Here is a 15,663-nt window from a genome sequence, read left to right as displayed (position 1 = left end):
CTAAGGGAGCTTGAATACAAGCTGGTAACACTCCAGGTAGGAGAATTAGGCAGGACAGAAGCCTGGAAACCTGTAGCTGGTTTGAGGAAGCAGCTGCAGGGAGCAAGACTGACTCCTGCAAGGAGCAAAGGACCTGAAACCAACTTCAGGATGGAGGACTAGGGACTTCTGACTCAACAAGAGAGAAACATTGAACTGGGCTTGGGTCGAGGGTCCTTTATTTAGTGAGGATTTATTAAGTTGTACCTCAGAAGGGGAATATTTTAATTACTGTTGGACTGTGATGGTGAGTTATTGATAAGCCCTATGAGATAAGGGAAATTGAGGCAGTTGTGACATTCTATACCTTGGGGGAGAGTCCTGTAATCCCCATATTCCTCATTATATTTAACTGTGATCTTGCACATAAAGCATTCCATGTGAGGTATCGGGGGAAAGGTTATGAACTGCTGAAACCCACTGTTCTATCTAAATATGCATATCTTTAATACATATAAAGTTATGAGAACTGTGTTGTATGGTTGTCACTAAAACATGCTGTAAGTTGGGAAATCAGCCAGATATTAGCTCCCCGAAGGCAACAGCAAGGAAAGTAACCAACACCCGGGCACAGTGTCAAACAACACATTGTCCAGCAAAGGAGCTACAATTCAATGACTCACCTACATGAGGCCACACCAGGGGAATTGCTCAACCTTGCCTGGAGACTCAGCAATGCCCCCAGACATGCCTGGACTTGTGCTCTCCAAGCACATAGGACTGAGGGTATAAAACAGATACAGTGGCCCCATGCTGGGCCTTTCTCCTTCACCCACCTACACTGCAAGCAACAAGGACACTCTGAAGACTCCAACTAGCAAGGCATTTTGAGAGACAGCCCAGGCTGGAGAGAGTTCAGGGGGGCACAACGGTCCCACAGCGCCAGGCTGCACCCCGGGGAACCCATCACAGCAGGGTGCTGCCGAGCCATGAGAGGATGCTTGAGAGACAGCCAACCCTGTTACAGAGCCTGGGCACATCATCCTCTTTCATAGCTTCATTCCCTTGAGAGTCAGTATTCATGATGCTAAAGAGTTTTCTGGTCCTGCCAATGCCCTCCCACAGCTCTGTGCTCCTGGTTGGCATAGGGCCTTGCTGCCCCCTGACAACGCATTCTCTTGGGAATGGGCTCCTGGCATCACATTGATTCTCTGGACCTGCCAGCCCTCTCTGCATTCCAAGGGATGGGCTTCCCATCTCCATGTTGTGTGTGGGCCAGCTGATAGTTGGGCATGGCAGAAGCAGAGACCCTCTTTGAAGAGGAATCCTATAGAATAACTTTACTATACTAAGTGACCACTGCACCTTCCCATGTCATGGGGGAAATGGATTGAAAGTCTGCTGCCAAATGCACAATTTGTTCTTAAGCCTTGCCACATGGTTTAAGATGCAAAAAGTAATTGAAAACTCATAGTTACCTACCCATTTTCAGTAGCACTAACCACATATGGTTGTTTCTCAAAGTCTCTTGCTTTCGCCAAGCATGTTACTGAAGCAGTATGACCAAAGAGAATTTCTTTAGATGAAATCTAGGAGAGCAATGCAGTTATTTCACTTAACTAAAACAGTACTTTTTTGTATAAATCATCAAGTAATCCAAAATTAAGAAATACCTTCATTATTAATTTTATTACTGACTCGTAGACAGTACACACTGTATTCCTACATAAGGCCAGATTGTGCCCACCAGCTCCAAGGATGCACAAGCAGAGAAGTGTGTAAGCCGCACTTGCCTTTTGCAACACTGCACACAACAAGGCACAGCTGCAGTCCCTGTGATCACTGTGGTATAAAGACTGCCCGTTTTGAGTGGCTTCTGGTGTGCAAGATGCTCCAAAAGAGTCAGAGAACAGGACAGCCCCAGCCCTGCCACCCACTACACACCAGATAGCAGAAGTGGCTGAGCGCACTAGGGATCTGATCCAGCAAAGCACTTAAGCAATAGGCTTCACTAAATCTAAAGGACCTATATTTTGATGGGCAAAAAAAGAGTATATTTTTCAATTAAGTTAGCTTAACTTATTGGAAAGCCCCATTAAGATGCCAGAAAACATGGTTTGAAGCCGTGTTAGCTTAACGTTATTGAAAAGTCCCGTTAAGATGCCAATTAACTCATTTGAGCTAACATGACTTAAAAAAAGGTATGCTTCCTCTGTGGGAGGAAATCTGCCTTAACTCCTATTGGCAAGGTGTAACTTCACAACACTCCCCAACCTATGTCTGTTTGTAAATGGCATGCTTGAGCCCAAATGAAGAAGAAGTAAGAGCATGCCTGAGAACACAGCAGAATCAAAGCCATAAGAATGATGGGTTACAGTAAATAAACATACTTTTGCTACGAAATTACATCACTGATATATTTTACACTTCATCCCACTTGGTCCATCTTTCCTGAAACAGTTCATTTGTTAACTTAAAGAATGTAAGGCTTTCCATTTCTCTTAGTTCTTTCATTCCTATCAACAACATTTCTATAATGGGTACCTTCTCTGGAACTAGAGAACCACACTTTGCCATTGATTTTAAAGAAGAACTCTCCAGAACAGGACCCATCATAATTATACAGATTTACTAACTGCCATCATCTGCTGCACTGGATCTCAAATTGTGGTCCATGGCTCACTAATTGTCCATGGAACACTCAATGAGGCCTGCAAAGAACTGGCTGCTCCCGTGAGATTTACATTTTATTTTCACATTTATTATGTTGGTTAATTCATTTTCTCCAACAAAAAGACCCCCACACATTATCTTTTACACTAATCACAACTGAGTTATATATAGTCTATTAATAATAAAAGGTGAAACTCCAACCAGGTTATTTGACAGACAACACCACAGTGGTCACAAACCTTTAAATCTGATGAGAGAGTCCAAAGACATATTTGCCCCTCTTGACTTCCTGTAACAATAGTCTGCTGGTCATCTGTAATCATTATGACAGTGATGCTGTGAGAGGGTGCTCTTTTCCCCCACAGTGCCACAGCCAGCACTGAGGTCTTCATAGTGTACAAAACCTGAAAATAAAAAGAGGGTAAAATAGTTATAAGTAACACAAAATATGAAAAATATATAATCCCAAACATTTCAAAGGGGTGATCACATGATACTGTTCAAGGAGCCAGGTTTCAGAGTGGTAGCCATGTTAGTTTGTATCAGCAAAAACAACGAGGAATCCTTTTGACACCTCAGAGACTAACAAATTTATTTGGGCATAAGCTTTCGTGGGCTAGAACCCACTTCATCAGATGCATGGAGTGGAAAATACAGGAGCAAGTATACATGATGTATTTATACCTGCTCATATATTTTCCACTCCATGCATCTGATGAAGTGGGGTATAGCCCACGAAAACTTATGCCCAAATAAATTTGTTAGTCTCTAAGGTGCCACAAGGACTCCTCGTTGTTTTTGTTCAAGGAGCATAAATTGAGATTTTGAGAGTCAGGTAACTGAACAATGATTGGTTGCTGTTGCAAATACACTACTAATTTCTCATTATTGCTACCTAGTTATAAAAGATTAAGAATATTTTGGGAACAATATGGGTTTAAGACCACTGCAATAAATACAATTAATTTAATTTAGATTAATATGATGACATTTCCAAAAATGAAAAGAGTACTCAAGCCATGGTTGTCCAAGCAGCTTTCCCCATAACCACTCTCTGGGATTTTCTATATGGGGAGGGTTTGAGTTCCAGAACTGTGCTTTAACTCCCTTTGTTTGGGTTTGGGTTTTTTGCCTTGTGCTGGCTCAACTTGCTGGCCTAATTCTTTTCTTGTGTAGCTTCCATGGGCCAAAAAGCTTGAGGAACAACTGTTATCTCATATTCACGTAATTACTTTTTCACCATACTTTTTGTTGTTCAGGTTACTATGCTCTAAAAAATGTCTAATGCAAGTCTGGAGCGCTCCCATTAATGTCAACTGTAAAACTCCCTTTGTCTTCAAAATAAATAATATAGAGATCTGAATATGGTTTGTTACATTGCCTAACTTGTCTAAAAAACATGGATCTTCAAATATTTCCATTGTTATGATTCTTCTAGGTAGTAAGTCTTCTGCCCTACACATGTCTTCTCCTGGTCATATCATGTGAAACGACTGTTGAAAGGGGGAGCAGAGAAGTGCTTGAGTGCTGGATTTTGCACCTTTAAACGTAAGTTTTTTTGCACAGGAACATATATGTTTTAACATAAAGTTGATTATCTACCCTATCATTATTTGTTTGCTTGTGCCAGACCCTTAAAAGGATACTGTAAACTACAGTTTTAGAATTTGCCTTCTAAAACTTTATTTTTAATTCTCTGTGAACTTATATAAAATATTTTTTCCTATCCATTTTGTCCTTATCCACTTAGCAATCACTGAAGTTTTACTTTTTCTTTCATTTCTGCTACAAAGTAAACATCATATCAGCTTAACTAGGAATATTCTGTTAACAGCAAAGCAAGCAGGAGGAGTTCAGTGTTTCTGTAGGTCCTATAAAAATGGTAGCTACTAATTTAACAATTTTAGAGTAGGTCAAATTTTGGATCTGAGGATTTAAAAGTGTTCCTACTATCTAAATACAGTGGGACTTCTCCTCCCGGACCTTGCACTTTATGTTGTGCTTCCTTTTGATGATGTTTTACGCTAGTCTGCACTCACTTTGCACAGTTATAAATGATTATACTGGCACAAGGAAGCAGAGAATCAGAACCAGTATTTTTACCAGGATATTTGATTTGATACTAAACAAGCCAAGAGTAACAAAAGAGTGTCAAAACCAGCTAAAATTGTAACACAAGTCTCTAGAATAGACTGGTAGAAAACAGATTTACAGTATTTATACATTTTTTCTTGTTGTGGACAGGCTGCTATGGATGAAGAACCATCCACTGTTTATTACCAAACTATTGCAGAAGACAAAATATTACAATTATAAAGGAGAGTAGGTTAAGTCTGAAATTTTATGAAGATATTTTGTATTTGTCTTTTTGTATTGTAGCCTCTCTAAGTATAAAAGATCCATAGAAGGCACAGAATTAATGTAATATTCTTTAGTAGTTATTTTTCCTCTGCTGGTCTAATGTCTCTTTCAGATAGAGTTCATCTGATTCACAAAACACAGAGCTATAGAAGACATTCCATTTTGCGTAACAGGTATCCTGTTAGAATGTGTTGCTTTTGTGAGTTTTTTAGAAATACTGTGTATACATACACACTTTGTCTGACAGCATTTAGCTTTATCAACGTTATTTTGTTATGAGGATGCACCTAGAGCAAAATTTCTTATATTTTATCAACAGATTTTTATCAGAGTATACCTTTTAAAGGTATAATCTGTTTCCACAAAGTCAAATACCGCCAGAGGCATATTTGGGCTACATGTAGCTTATCAGCACGTGTTAAATTCCACCAGCTCTGTCCACTAAAGCATGTCTGATTCTTGGTATTAACCCATAACCCGACTCTCAATTAAGCTTCTTTGCAATGCTAGGAAGTGACTCAGTTTGGATCCATAATAAATACTTTAAACTTTGAACAAAAATGTATAAGGAACCGGGAAGAAACAAAATTTTAGTTGTTTGGGGAAGTGTGAGGTAGGAACTATAATATACACCTTAATATTGCAACAATGTGCTGGCAAAACCCTGAAGTTCAAATATTCAGTAAGAAATTCAAAATATTCATGTACCAACACCATGTTAGCAGATGCAGTTAACAGCAAATTAAAAATATAGAAAATATGATTACAAGATATTAAAAAGCTATCACAAGTTTTCTATCATTCAAGACATTTGGGCCTGATTCTTAGTTATACTAGGGCCCTTTTCTGCCACTCTTGCAGCATGAGAGGACTTACTGGGTATGGGAATGGCCCTCTGAGAATATTGCCTGAACATGGAGCCTCCTCAGCTAGTGCAGAGATAGCAAAGGGGCTATGCACCAATTGTCTTCCAGAACTAAGGCACGTGGCAGGAATAGATGAAGGTGTGTAGGGAAGCAGGCCAGAGCCCACTGCACTTAAGCTATTCAGTTTCTCCTAGGCCTCACTAGGATCAATGAGAAGCAGAGTGTATGTCAGAGTAGCCCTGAGGCCAGCAACTATGTGAAAGAGCCTGGAAATTCTGAAATGAGCCTTATGGAATGGCTGACAAATGCTACCTCCTAGGCCAGGACCAGACTCAGACTTTAAGGTCAGAAGGGACCATCATGATCATCTAGTCTGACCGCCTGCACAGGCTTCCAGATGCAAAGACACCTTTACAATACTTCCCCAAGCACAGGAACAGATTACCTGAGAACTAGAGGCCATTATATAATTCTCAAAGATAAGAATCTTAACCCTCCAAAGCTCTCTTGATGAGAAGTCTATGGGTGTCAAGAAAAAAATTGGCTCCTGTCACTCCCTTAGGAAAACCATTTCCTTCCCCCATCCTGCTCCCTGTCCACAGCCTAATAAACTCCTTCCTTTGTCCTCCCAATGGACCATCATGATTACACTGCCCAGAAGTCTCCTCTCAAATGGCCATCTCGTCATCTTACACCAAGCTACAAGCCAGAGCTTTCCCTCCTCTGGCTTGCCTACCGACCATGTCTTGCCTCCCTTGTCGGTTCCTGGTTCTAGGGAGGCCTTAGCAACAGTGTGTTCTACAGAAATGCAACACAGAACATTATTAGCCTGGAAAAACTGTGTTATGAGTAAAGTACAGATCATATAATTTAGAGGATTTCAGCAATTTTACTTTTGCAATTCTGGATCATTTGTACAGAATCTGAACTGCAAATAAAACCCGAAGGCTCCTCTTATGCAAGCTGAGCAAGACCATTGGAAGCTAGGGTAGGGGCTCTGAGGAACCAGACAGCAGGTAGGCCATGCTGTCCTGGTATGGATTTCAAATAGAAATCAAGTCAGGACTCCTTCTCCTGATTGTTTTCTCTTTATGGATGGGGAATACCAGCACAGGAGAGGTGGGAATGCCCAGGAAGTCTCAACGCTGAGCAAAGAGGAGAAGGCCGAGTCACACCTTGTAGACTAGAGATAGTTCCCACATGGGACTGGAGCTTGCTTTCTCTGTAGAACCCCAGGATCCGTAAAGTAAGCCAACCATAGCCCACCTGTTCCCACACCCCTTCGGTCCCTGCCCTAAGAAAAGCATTTGTCGACAACAGACTTGCTGGGCAAGTCACACATCTCTGTGCTTCAGTTTTCTATTTCTAAAATTAGAATAACAACACTCCCCTGGCTCAAAGGAGAGGTCTGAGGATAAATTTGTTAGGGTCCATGAGATGTTCAGATGCTAAGGAGAAAACCTAAAATCATGCAGTGAGATATGAAATGTAAAAACTAAGCCTACACCCTTTTGAAGTCAATAACAACTGAATGACGAATTCCCCTCTCCAGGAATTGCTTCCTCAACAAGTTGGTGAAATGAAAATTTGATTCTGACAGATGCCTCAATCAGAAGTTACAGGTCATCATATAACATGTGAATAAAAGTTCCTCAAGTAGAAAGTTATATAGTGTAAAAAAACTTCAAAGAGAACTCTGCAGGTAATACAGTCAATCTACCATCTACCAGAAAAAAATCTTTGCGGGTTTACATTTCTAATTATTTTATCTTTGCTAGAACTTCATATTCTTGGATTACACATATACTTTATTTGTTGTTAAAATACCTTAAGAAAGACATTCATATTAATAAATGCCAGAGCTTTTAGAAACTAATTAATTGTAGTCAGCAAATACATTTAATCACCACAGGTGCAAAAACAAATGCATACTACAGACGTGTGATCAACAACAATAAAAGAATTGAGATGTGAAAGACTTATTGCTTTTATTAGGTCAACAATCGAACTATTTGAGGAAAGATGGGCTAAATGGGTTGAACTGATTAAAAACAACAGCATGTGTGCTTCCTCTCAGGCTTGCAAAATTCTACTTACCCAGCGAGACTAATATATTTTTGATAGGTGAGTAAAATATCATTAGTTTTTTTCATGAGCTTCCTCATCATGGTAAAATGTAAGGTAGTAAATTTTAGGCACAGGCTGGTAAATTTTCATGACAGTTTTGTAAGGCTGCTGTAACAAAGAACCTATTTTATTTCCATGTTTCTGTTCTGTTCTTTGGCTTTGTTTTCCTGACACCTGTGTTTTTCTGCTTATGTTAAAAAAAATTAATGGTCCTGTCGACAGTTTTGTTTATCTTTAATAAATAAAATTAGTTACTTTCAATAAAGGTATATTTTGACTTTCAGCCTACAGTCCCAGAGTGCAGTACTCACACAACCCCCACAAGCTCCTTACACATTATAACAGTAACACACATCACCCTTAAGGAAATAAGTGGTGGTGGTAATTAACAGAATTTTCAAATAATATAATATAATCATTTCCAGGGCTTTAAAATTCCATTCATTTACTGTCTGTAGCAAGTAAAAGATTCCCTGTGAGAGGCATCAAAAAAAAAAACAACAACAACCTTGCCTTGACCATTACATAACTTGCCAAATGTAAACCAGTTGTAGAATATAGTGCTGTCTTTCTAAGTCTCCAGACACATAGCTCCAATTCTGCTGCTGTGGCGGCTAATAGCTTTGCTGTTCATCTCAGTTGTCATTCAGAACCCTGTTTGCAATCATGAAACTTAGAAGCATAGGTTAACTGCACTCTGCTACTGCTTGGGGAGTGGTGAGTGGGTCCGTGGACTTGTATGCAGGTGGGAGCAATGGAGGGGATAAATTAGAAAAAAGAAATATGGTATTGACAGATATTTGATGGAGAAGTGGAAGTAGAATAGAGATATAAAAGTTATAGGGGAGGAGATAGGAAACACAATGTTGAAAAAGAGAAATAAGGGGTGAGCAAGAAAAGGACAAGAGGAAATGACAAGATAGGAAAAGAGAACCATGAGACACTTCTACCCCGATATAACGCAACCCGATATAACACGAATTCGGATATAACGCGGTAAAGCAGCACTCTGGGGGTGTGGGGCTGTGCGCTCCGGTGGATCAAAGCAAGTTCAATATAACGAGGTTTCACCTATAACGTGGTAAGATTTTTTGGCTCCCGAGGACAGCGTTATATCGGGGTAGAGGTGTAATAAAGAAAAAATGTTGTTTAAAAACAGAAGAAGACAAAAATTATAACAAAAGCAAGAGAGATGTATTAAATTATATTTTTTAAGTTATTAAATAGGAAGTTGATTGACAATATATTGTCAAATATGGGCAATGTTTGTAATATTGTAAACATTTAAGCTAGGGACGCATCTGTCAGAAAAACAGAGGAGAAAGACCAGAGTGTTTTAGGCAATCACAGGATGACTCTGAGCCATCAATGTTATGTGATCATGGAAAAAGGCAAATGCCATCCTTAGATGTATCTGGTGATGCATTTCCAGTGAAGATAGGGAACTATTAATGTCAGTATATGAGATGCTGATAAAAACCCTAATGGAATGCTGGGTACAATTCTAGTTACTCATGTTCAAGAAAGATGAATTCAAACTAGAACTGGCACAAAGAAGGGCTAGCGGGATGATCAAGGGAATGGAGAGCCTATCTTACGAGAGGAGACTAGAATAGGCTGAGAAGGGTTATGATTGCTCTCTGTACATATATAAGGACTGGGAACACACCTGGGAAGGAGAAGAGCTATTTAAACTAGAGGACAATGTTGGTACAAAAACAAATGGGTATAAACTGGACATGAATAAATTCAGGTTAAAAACTTGAAAATTTCTAACCATCAGAGGAGGGAGGTTCTGTAACAGCCTCCCTATAGAAGTAGTTGGGGCAAACAGCCTAGCTAGTTTTGTAATGGAGTTCGATAAGTTCATGAATGGGATTATATGAGAGGTTTGTCTGCATTAGTAGGGGCCTGGACTTAATGACCCAAGAGGTCTCTTCCAGTCCTATATTCCTATGTTATTAAATACAATACACAGTGGAGAGTGCACAACTGAATGGTTCCTTTAAGTTGAGGGGACATGGCCTAAGGGTGTATGGAGACGTATGTTTTCCTTGTTTAGTAAACTCTAGTCATCAGGATAGGGTGTGTTGGGTTAATTATTCCAACCCTGAACATATCGACCCCACATCCTCACTCCTAATGGTCCTCTATATTCCTGCCAGGACCCTAAGGATCTTACATATATTATTCAGTTCTGCTTTAAAAGGCCTCCTCCTCCCTTCATATTCCTCCTTCAGGCCCAGCCTGGCTGCCACTATACTTCCATCTTAAAACTTAATGGGACTCCTCTTGGGACCTGTCAATGCTACTCCTTAATCGGCCAGAGGAGTCACTGCTGAGTGACATACAGCTCTCCCCTGGGATATGAATGTACTGCCTCTGCAGTCCAAAGGAGCAAGAGACTGGGACCCGGAATCAATACAACCCATTTTAACTAGCAAGAACCACCTAGTAATACCTTGTTTGTATTTCTTGAACGAGTGACACAAGAAACACTTATTTCATTCCACACAGTAATTCACCACAATCAGAAGGAGCACAGTAAGGGCAACACCATCTCCCAGCTGCTGATTACATCAAAGGTTTGCAGCACAAATTCAATTTTATGATGTTAATCTCAGCCTGCCACTCAGAAATTTTCTCTGAGGGATATGATTTTTCTGTGGATTTCATTTTAAGAATGATTTTCTTCTTCTACAATCAATAAAGATATGTTTTCATCAAAAGACTCTATCTTGGTAGAATTCAATTGGCCATTTCAAACCCTTTTGGTGACACAATATTAATTAAAATAGTTTATGTTACACCTAAATTGGAAAATGGGGCAGTGAAAACAGCAGCTACTCAGAACACATGTACTTAACACACTAGTATGGTGTACAGTAGAATAATCTTCACTTCCTTGAGGTGGTCATGTTATTTTATAAATTATATCAATTTAAACTTACCAAAAAAAAGTAAATGCAAAATCAAAGAGTGTGTGAGACACAGTATAAATTCTGACCACCTCATCCCTAGACAATGAAGGCTTCACAGAAATTATTATCCTCTTAGCTAAACATTTATACAGCCATCAAACTTATATTTTTTGTAAGCTAATAAAAGAGACTCTTGCTGATTTTAATGAGAGTTCTCAGGGATTCTGTATTTATTTAACATGTAAATGTGGTTATGGAACCACAAACTATGTGGTTGTGGAACCACAAACATAAATTATTTTCCATCAAGTTATTTATTATCTCCATCATTGTTGCATTTGAGTGCTTTTTAACATCTACAGCAACAGCATGAAGTAGCTACAGAAAATGAAATATTCTTTTCTAGTAAAGTAGTGTAAATTCTCACAAGGGTATGAACTTTTGGTAATTCTTAAATGAGTAATGTCATGGAAGCCTTCTTGTATGGGACTCCATACAAGTTATTTATGTGCTGAAATAGCTTGCTTTAAAACCTTAATCAGGCTTTGCAAAATCCATTCAACAGGGTCAATAGGAAATCTTCTCTGATGAGCCAGGCCCATCTCTTCCTGCAGAATGAAAACGTTGATTCTTTAAGAAGGCCCACTCGCATTGACTACAACTGTATCCAGATTTCATACTAATTTGATACCCATTGTACTTGTAAAGATGACTTTCTGAATGTTAACTGTTCCTAATGTGAACAGTGCTGTCTGCCTGAGTCTGCAGACAGGCAGCTCCACTGAATCTGCTGCTTATTATATCTGTTGTGTGGGCAGACTCTTGCACCCATGCAAAGCCCCATTGACTTCAGTGGGACTATGCATGGACAAAAGGTTCTGCCAATATGGAGATGACTGCAGGATCAGGGCCACTGTTTGTAAAGTGCTGTGGAAAGACAAAGACTATTGAAGTGCTAAGTATTAATATTATTACCCAAGCCATGTCAGCCCATGGACTGAAGCAGAGTCACGTTTAATCTATGTTAGCTTTGGTAGAATTTCATTTTTATGTGGAATCCTGGGATTCTAAAATGCATTAACCACAATTAAGCCTGCAAAACATGTCTGCAATTACGTTGTTTTAAAGTGAAAAGAAAGTCTTAGAATCCAACTAGAAGTCAAGAAGAAGTGGAGAATCTCAGAAAATAAAACTCCACAAAGTCTCATGAACAAATTGACAGGCAGTGCATAGCCAACTATGCTTTAAGGTAGTCAGAGTTTGTCTTCCTTAGGTGACCTTGGACTTATTTAGCACAAAAATCTGCTGATCAAATAGGTGGTGTTTTGGGTTCTGCTACAAAATACCCAGTAATGTTGAAACAATAAACAAAACTGGAATCAGTTACAGAAAGGAAACAAAACAAATAAGCATTTTACATAGCTATTCTATGGCCTCTAATTAGTGGTATAATCACCTCTGATTAGTAATGTAATTAACTGTATCTTACTGAAGCTTTGCAACCCAAAATCCCCCTTATATTTTCATTTTGCTATTCATCCACCTTTGTGTATCTTCTCCAATATTAAATAGATGACTTCCTTGCACTGTTCTTTGTTATATGGCATACTACTGTTTAGTGTAAACATTTACCAGTGAGTTATTATACATACTTTGGAACCTACTTGTAAGCAGCTCAGATACAAAGAAACTCTGTTTAGAGTGAGGCAGAAAGAAAGTTCAAAATTGATTCAATGCACTGAATGTGCAGATTGCACTACTGGTTACAGTGAGCACCTGCTTATAGCAAAGGTGTTGTGTCAAGGGGAAAAAACTTCACTAGAAAGGCCTACTAGTGTAATTGAATATGGTCATATTAACTAGCAAACTTTTCGGGCAGAAGTAATACACTACAATGAATGTCTGTGCTATTAAAGTTCCTAAATATCACATCGTTGGCATACTGACATGTCAAAACTTAACAAAATGGTTATAAATGCTCTGTTACTATCGCTAACACTGGTTTTAAAAGTATCCTGACAGCACTGATGAATCAATGCAGTAACACCACAAGAGTTCACGCTGATCAGAGTAAATCTCATAGAGCAAACTCTCAATAAGAGCAACACAGAACCAGACCGGTTTAAAGGGGAATGGGAATCAACAATCAGCTATTTCAAATTGAATAGCATAGAATTATAACATGAAAATAATAAAATGGTAGTACTGTACATTACTTTCAAACCTGTGTGTACAAAGTTCATTTACCTAAATATAAAAGCCCTCATTTGGATTGGAGAAGAGGTTTTTCAAAGGAGTCTAGTGGATTTAGACACCTATCCTTCACTAAAATAATGGAAGATATGAATCCAAATCTCCTACACTGCTTTGAGAATCCCAATCTAGATGTCTAACTTCAGGCACCCAAATCTGAATATTACAAAACGATATAAATTATGGTATTTACCCTACATTCACGTGGGTCCAAATCCTGAGGTCCTTACTCAGTTTTTACAGTCTTTACTTTGACAAAACTCCCACTGACTGCCATGAGGTTTTGCTCAAGGACTGAGTAAAAAAGTGAGTAATGCAGTCAAGATCTGCACCTTAGAAAATCTGATTTACATAGCAGATTAAAGATCTAAAAACATGCTGCAAACCATAATGATCAGAGATATCAGGAGCAACACTCTTCTTATCCACACAGAGGTGGAGGAAAAAAACCCACCAAACAAACAAAAACAAAATAATAGCACAAAAAATCTCATACCTGCCAGAAACGCAGGGTACTTTCCTACCCTCACAAAAATGCTTTGGGAAGCAAAAGCCTGTGATATGCCCCAAATAATGAGATATGTAGTTATTATTATTCTCATTATTAGTGCCTAACTGCGGAGAGGACCCGGTTAGGGATCTAGGCGCTGTATAAATATATAAAAAGACAGTCCCTGCCCAAAGCCAAAGCACTTTCAGCCTCAGTAAAATGTTCTCCTATTGAGAACTATGCAACCCCCTGGAAAATATTCACAGATTTGCTAGATGTCTTACAGTTCTGAACGTCGGAGCAAGTGACTATAACAAACAACAAACTTTAGCCAGAAGCTGGTCCCCCATCTCTAACCCTGTCGGTCTGGCACAGTGTGCAGGGCTGGCAAGAAATTGAGCTCCCCCCATGCCCCAGAGCGCCCTGTCCCGCTAGCGGTGCAGGCTCTTCCTGGTGGACGCAGAGACTAACGGGTCCCCAATGGGGCTTGAAAACATAGGAGAGGGGGAATCTCACTGGAGGGGGGTGGCTGTCCCTGGACGGGACAACGCGCGCAAGCGGAGCGCTCCCAGCTCGGATGCTGAGGGCGGCGCACGGGCAGAGCGAGCCTTACCTGCGGCGGCTCCCTGGGCCCGGGCCCAAGGCGGGACGCGGGAACCCGGGAGGAGGGGACGGGGTGCGGAAGAAGAAAGCGCAGCTCGGTTTTATGCCGGCTCTGGGGCGGCTGCACCCTGGCCTGACCCCGCCTTGGCTGCGGACCGGCCGCCGCCGGCCTCCTGCGCTAGAAGTGGCCCCAGTGCGGCAGGAACTTGCTGTCCCTGCTCCCGACCGGCGGGAGAGGCGAGCCCGGCCAAGGCCCGGGACTTGGGCAGTAAGCCCGCCCCGGGAGGAGACTGGGGCAAAGTGGGGAACGGGGCTGCACTGGGGGCTGCACACGCCCCCCCCCCTTCCCCGACACACACTGAGCTGCAGGAGCCGAGAGCGGGCTCCCGCCGGCAGGGCGGGCAGCCAGCGAGGTGTGCCCAGGGCAGGCCTGCGAGGTAAGAGCTTCCCGCCTCTCCCAGTCACACTGCCCCCCTTCCTGCAGCTTCTGCACGAGATTTGGCAACAATCTGGCCTATTTCTGAAATGGCAATTGGGCTTTGTATGCAGTGCAGTGGTAGCCCTGTCGGTCCCAGGATATTAGAGAGACAAGGTGGGTAGGCAACAGAGAGTCCTGTGGCACCTTTAAGACTAACAGATGTATTGGAGCATAAGCTTTCGTGGGTGAATGCCCACTTCGTCGGATGCAAGGTGGGTAGGGTTGCCAATTCTGGTTGGACGTATTCCTGGAGGTTTCATCACATGACAAAACATTTAATTGAATATTAATCTTTAATTCCTGGAGACTCCAGGACAATGGTGTTAGCACGTCTTCACTAGCAGCGCTGCCGTGGCAGCTTGTGTGGTCGCGGTGCAGCGTTGTATAAAAAACCACCTCCACGAGGGGAATAGCTACCAGCGCTGAGAGCGCGGCTGTCTGCCACTGTCTGCACTGGCACTTTACAGCACTGAAAGTTGCAGCGCTCAGGACGGTGTTTTTTCACACCCCTGAGCGAGAAAGTTGCAGCGCTGTAAAGTGCCAGTGTAGACAAGCCTTAAGTGAGGTAACTTCGGCTGGTGTGAGAGACAAGCTTTCACAGCCACAGAACTCTTCAGGTCCCGGGAAGGTACTCCCAGTGCCACAGCTAAATGGGAGTTGGAACAGATAGTTTAGCATAAGCAGTTAGCACATAGTCTAAGGGACCATTCAAGGCTGAGTGGCCCACTAACACCTCTGCAGTTGTTGGACAAAAAGAAGGAGTGTGATAAATGGAGGGGGGTGGGATAGCTCCCTTTTATGGATACCCACCCAGCCAGTTAGCTATAAAATTCTTCTTAGTAGCTGTTCTCTACTTGCTTTACCTGTAAAGGGTTAAAAAGTCCATAGGTAAAAGGAAGGGAGTGGGCACCT

At 41.1% G+C, this 15,663-nt stretch overlaps 1 protein-coding gene across 1 annotated transcript in view; it reads right to left on the bottom strand.

The window, feature by feature from the left end:
- The window catches only part of WDR72 (WD repeat domain 72), a 184,097-nt gene extending 169,762 nt beyond the window's left edge, over positions 1 to 14,335 (bottom strand). Inside the window, exons 1-3 of the mRNA XM_026648548.1 lie at positions 14,284 to 14,335; positions 2,892 to 3,056; positions 1,462 to 1,568 (exon numbers count right to left, since the gene is read on the bottom strand). Of these exons, the coding sequence (XP_026504333.1) occupies positions 1,462 to 1,568; positions 2,892 to 3,044 (260 nt within the window). The 5' untranslated portion in view covers positions 3,045 to 3,056; positions 14,284 to 14,335. The remainder of the gene's footprint in view (positions 1 to 1,461; positions 1,569 to 2,891; positions 3,057 to 14,283) is intronic.
- Between the last annotated feature and the right edge of the window lie 1,328 nt (positions 14,336 to 15,663).

The sequence above is a fragment of the Terrapene carolina genome, unplaced genomic scaffold (genome assembly GCF_002925995.2).
Source record: "Terrapene carolina triunguis isolate 2854851 unplaced genomic scaffold, T_m_triunguis-2.0 Scaffold67, whole genome shotgun sequence".
Taxonomy (NCBI): Eukaryota; Metazoa; Chordata; order Testudines; family Emydidae; genus Terrapene; species Terrapene triunguis.
This window is presented reverse-complemented; position numbering and strand designations above follow the sequence as displayed.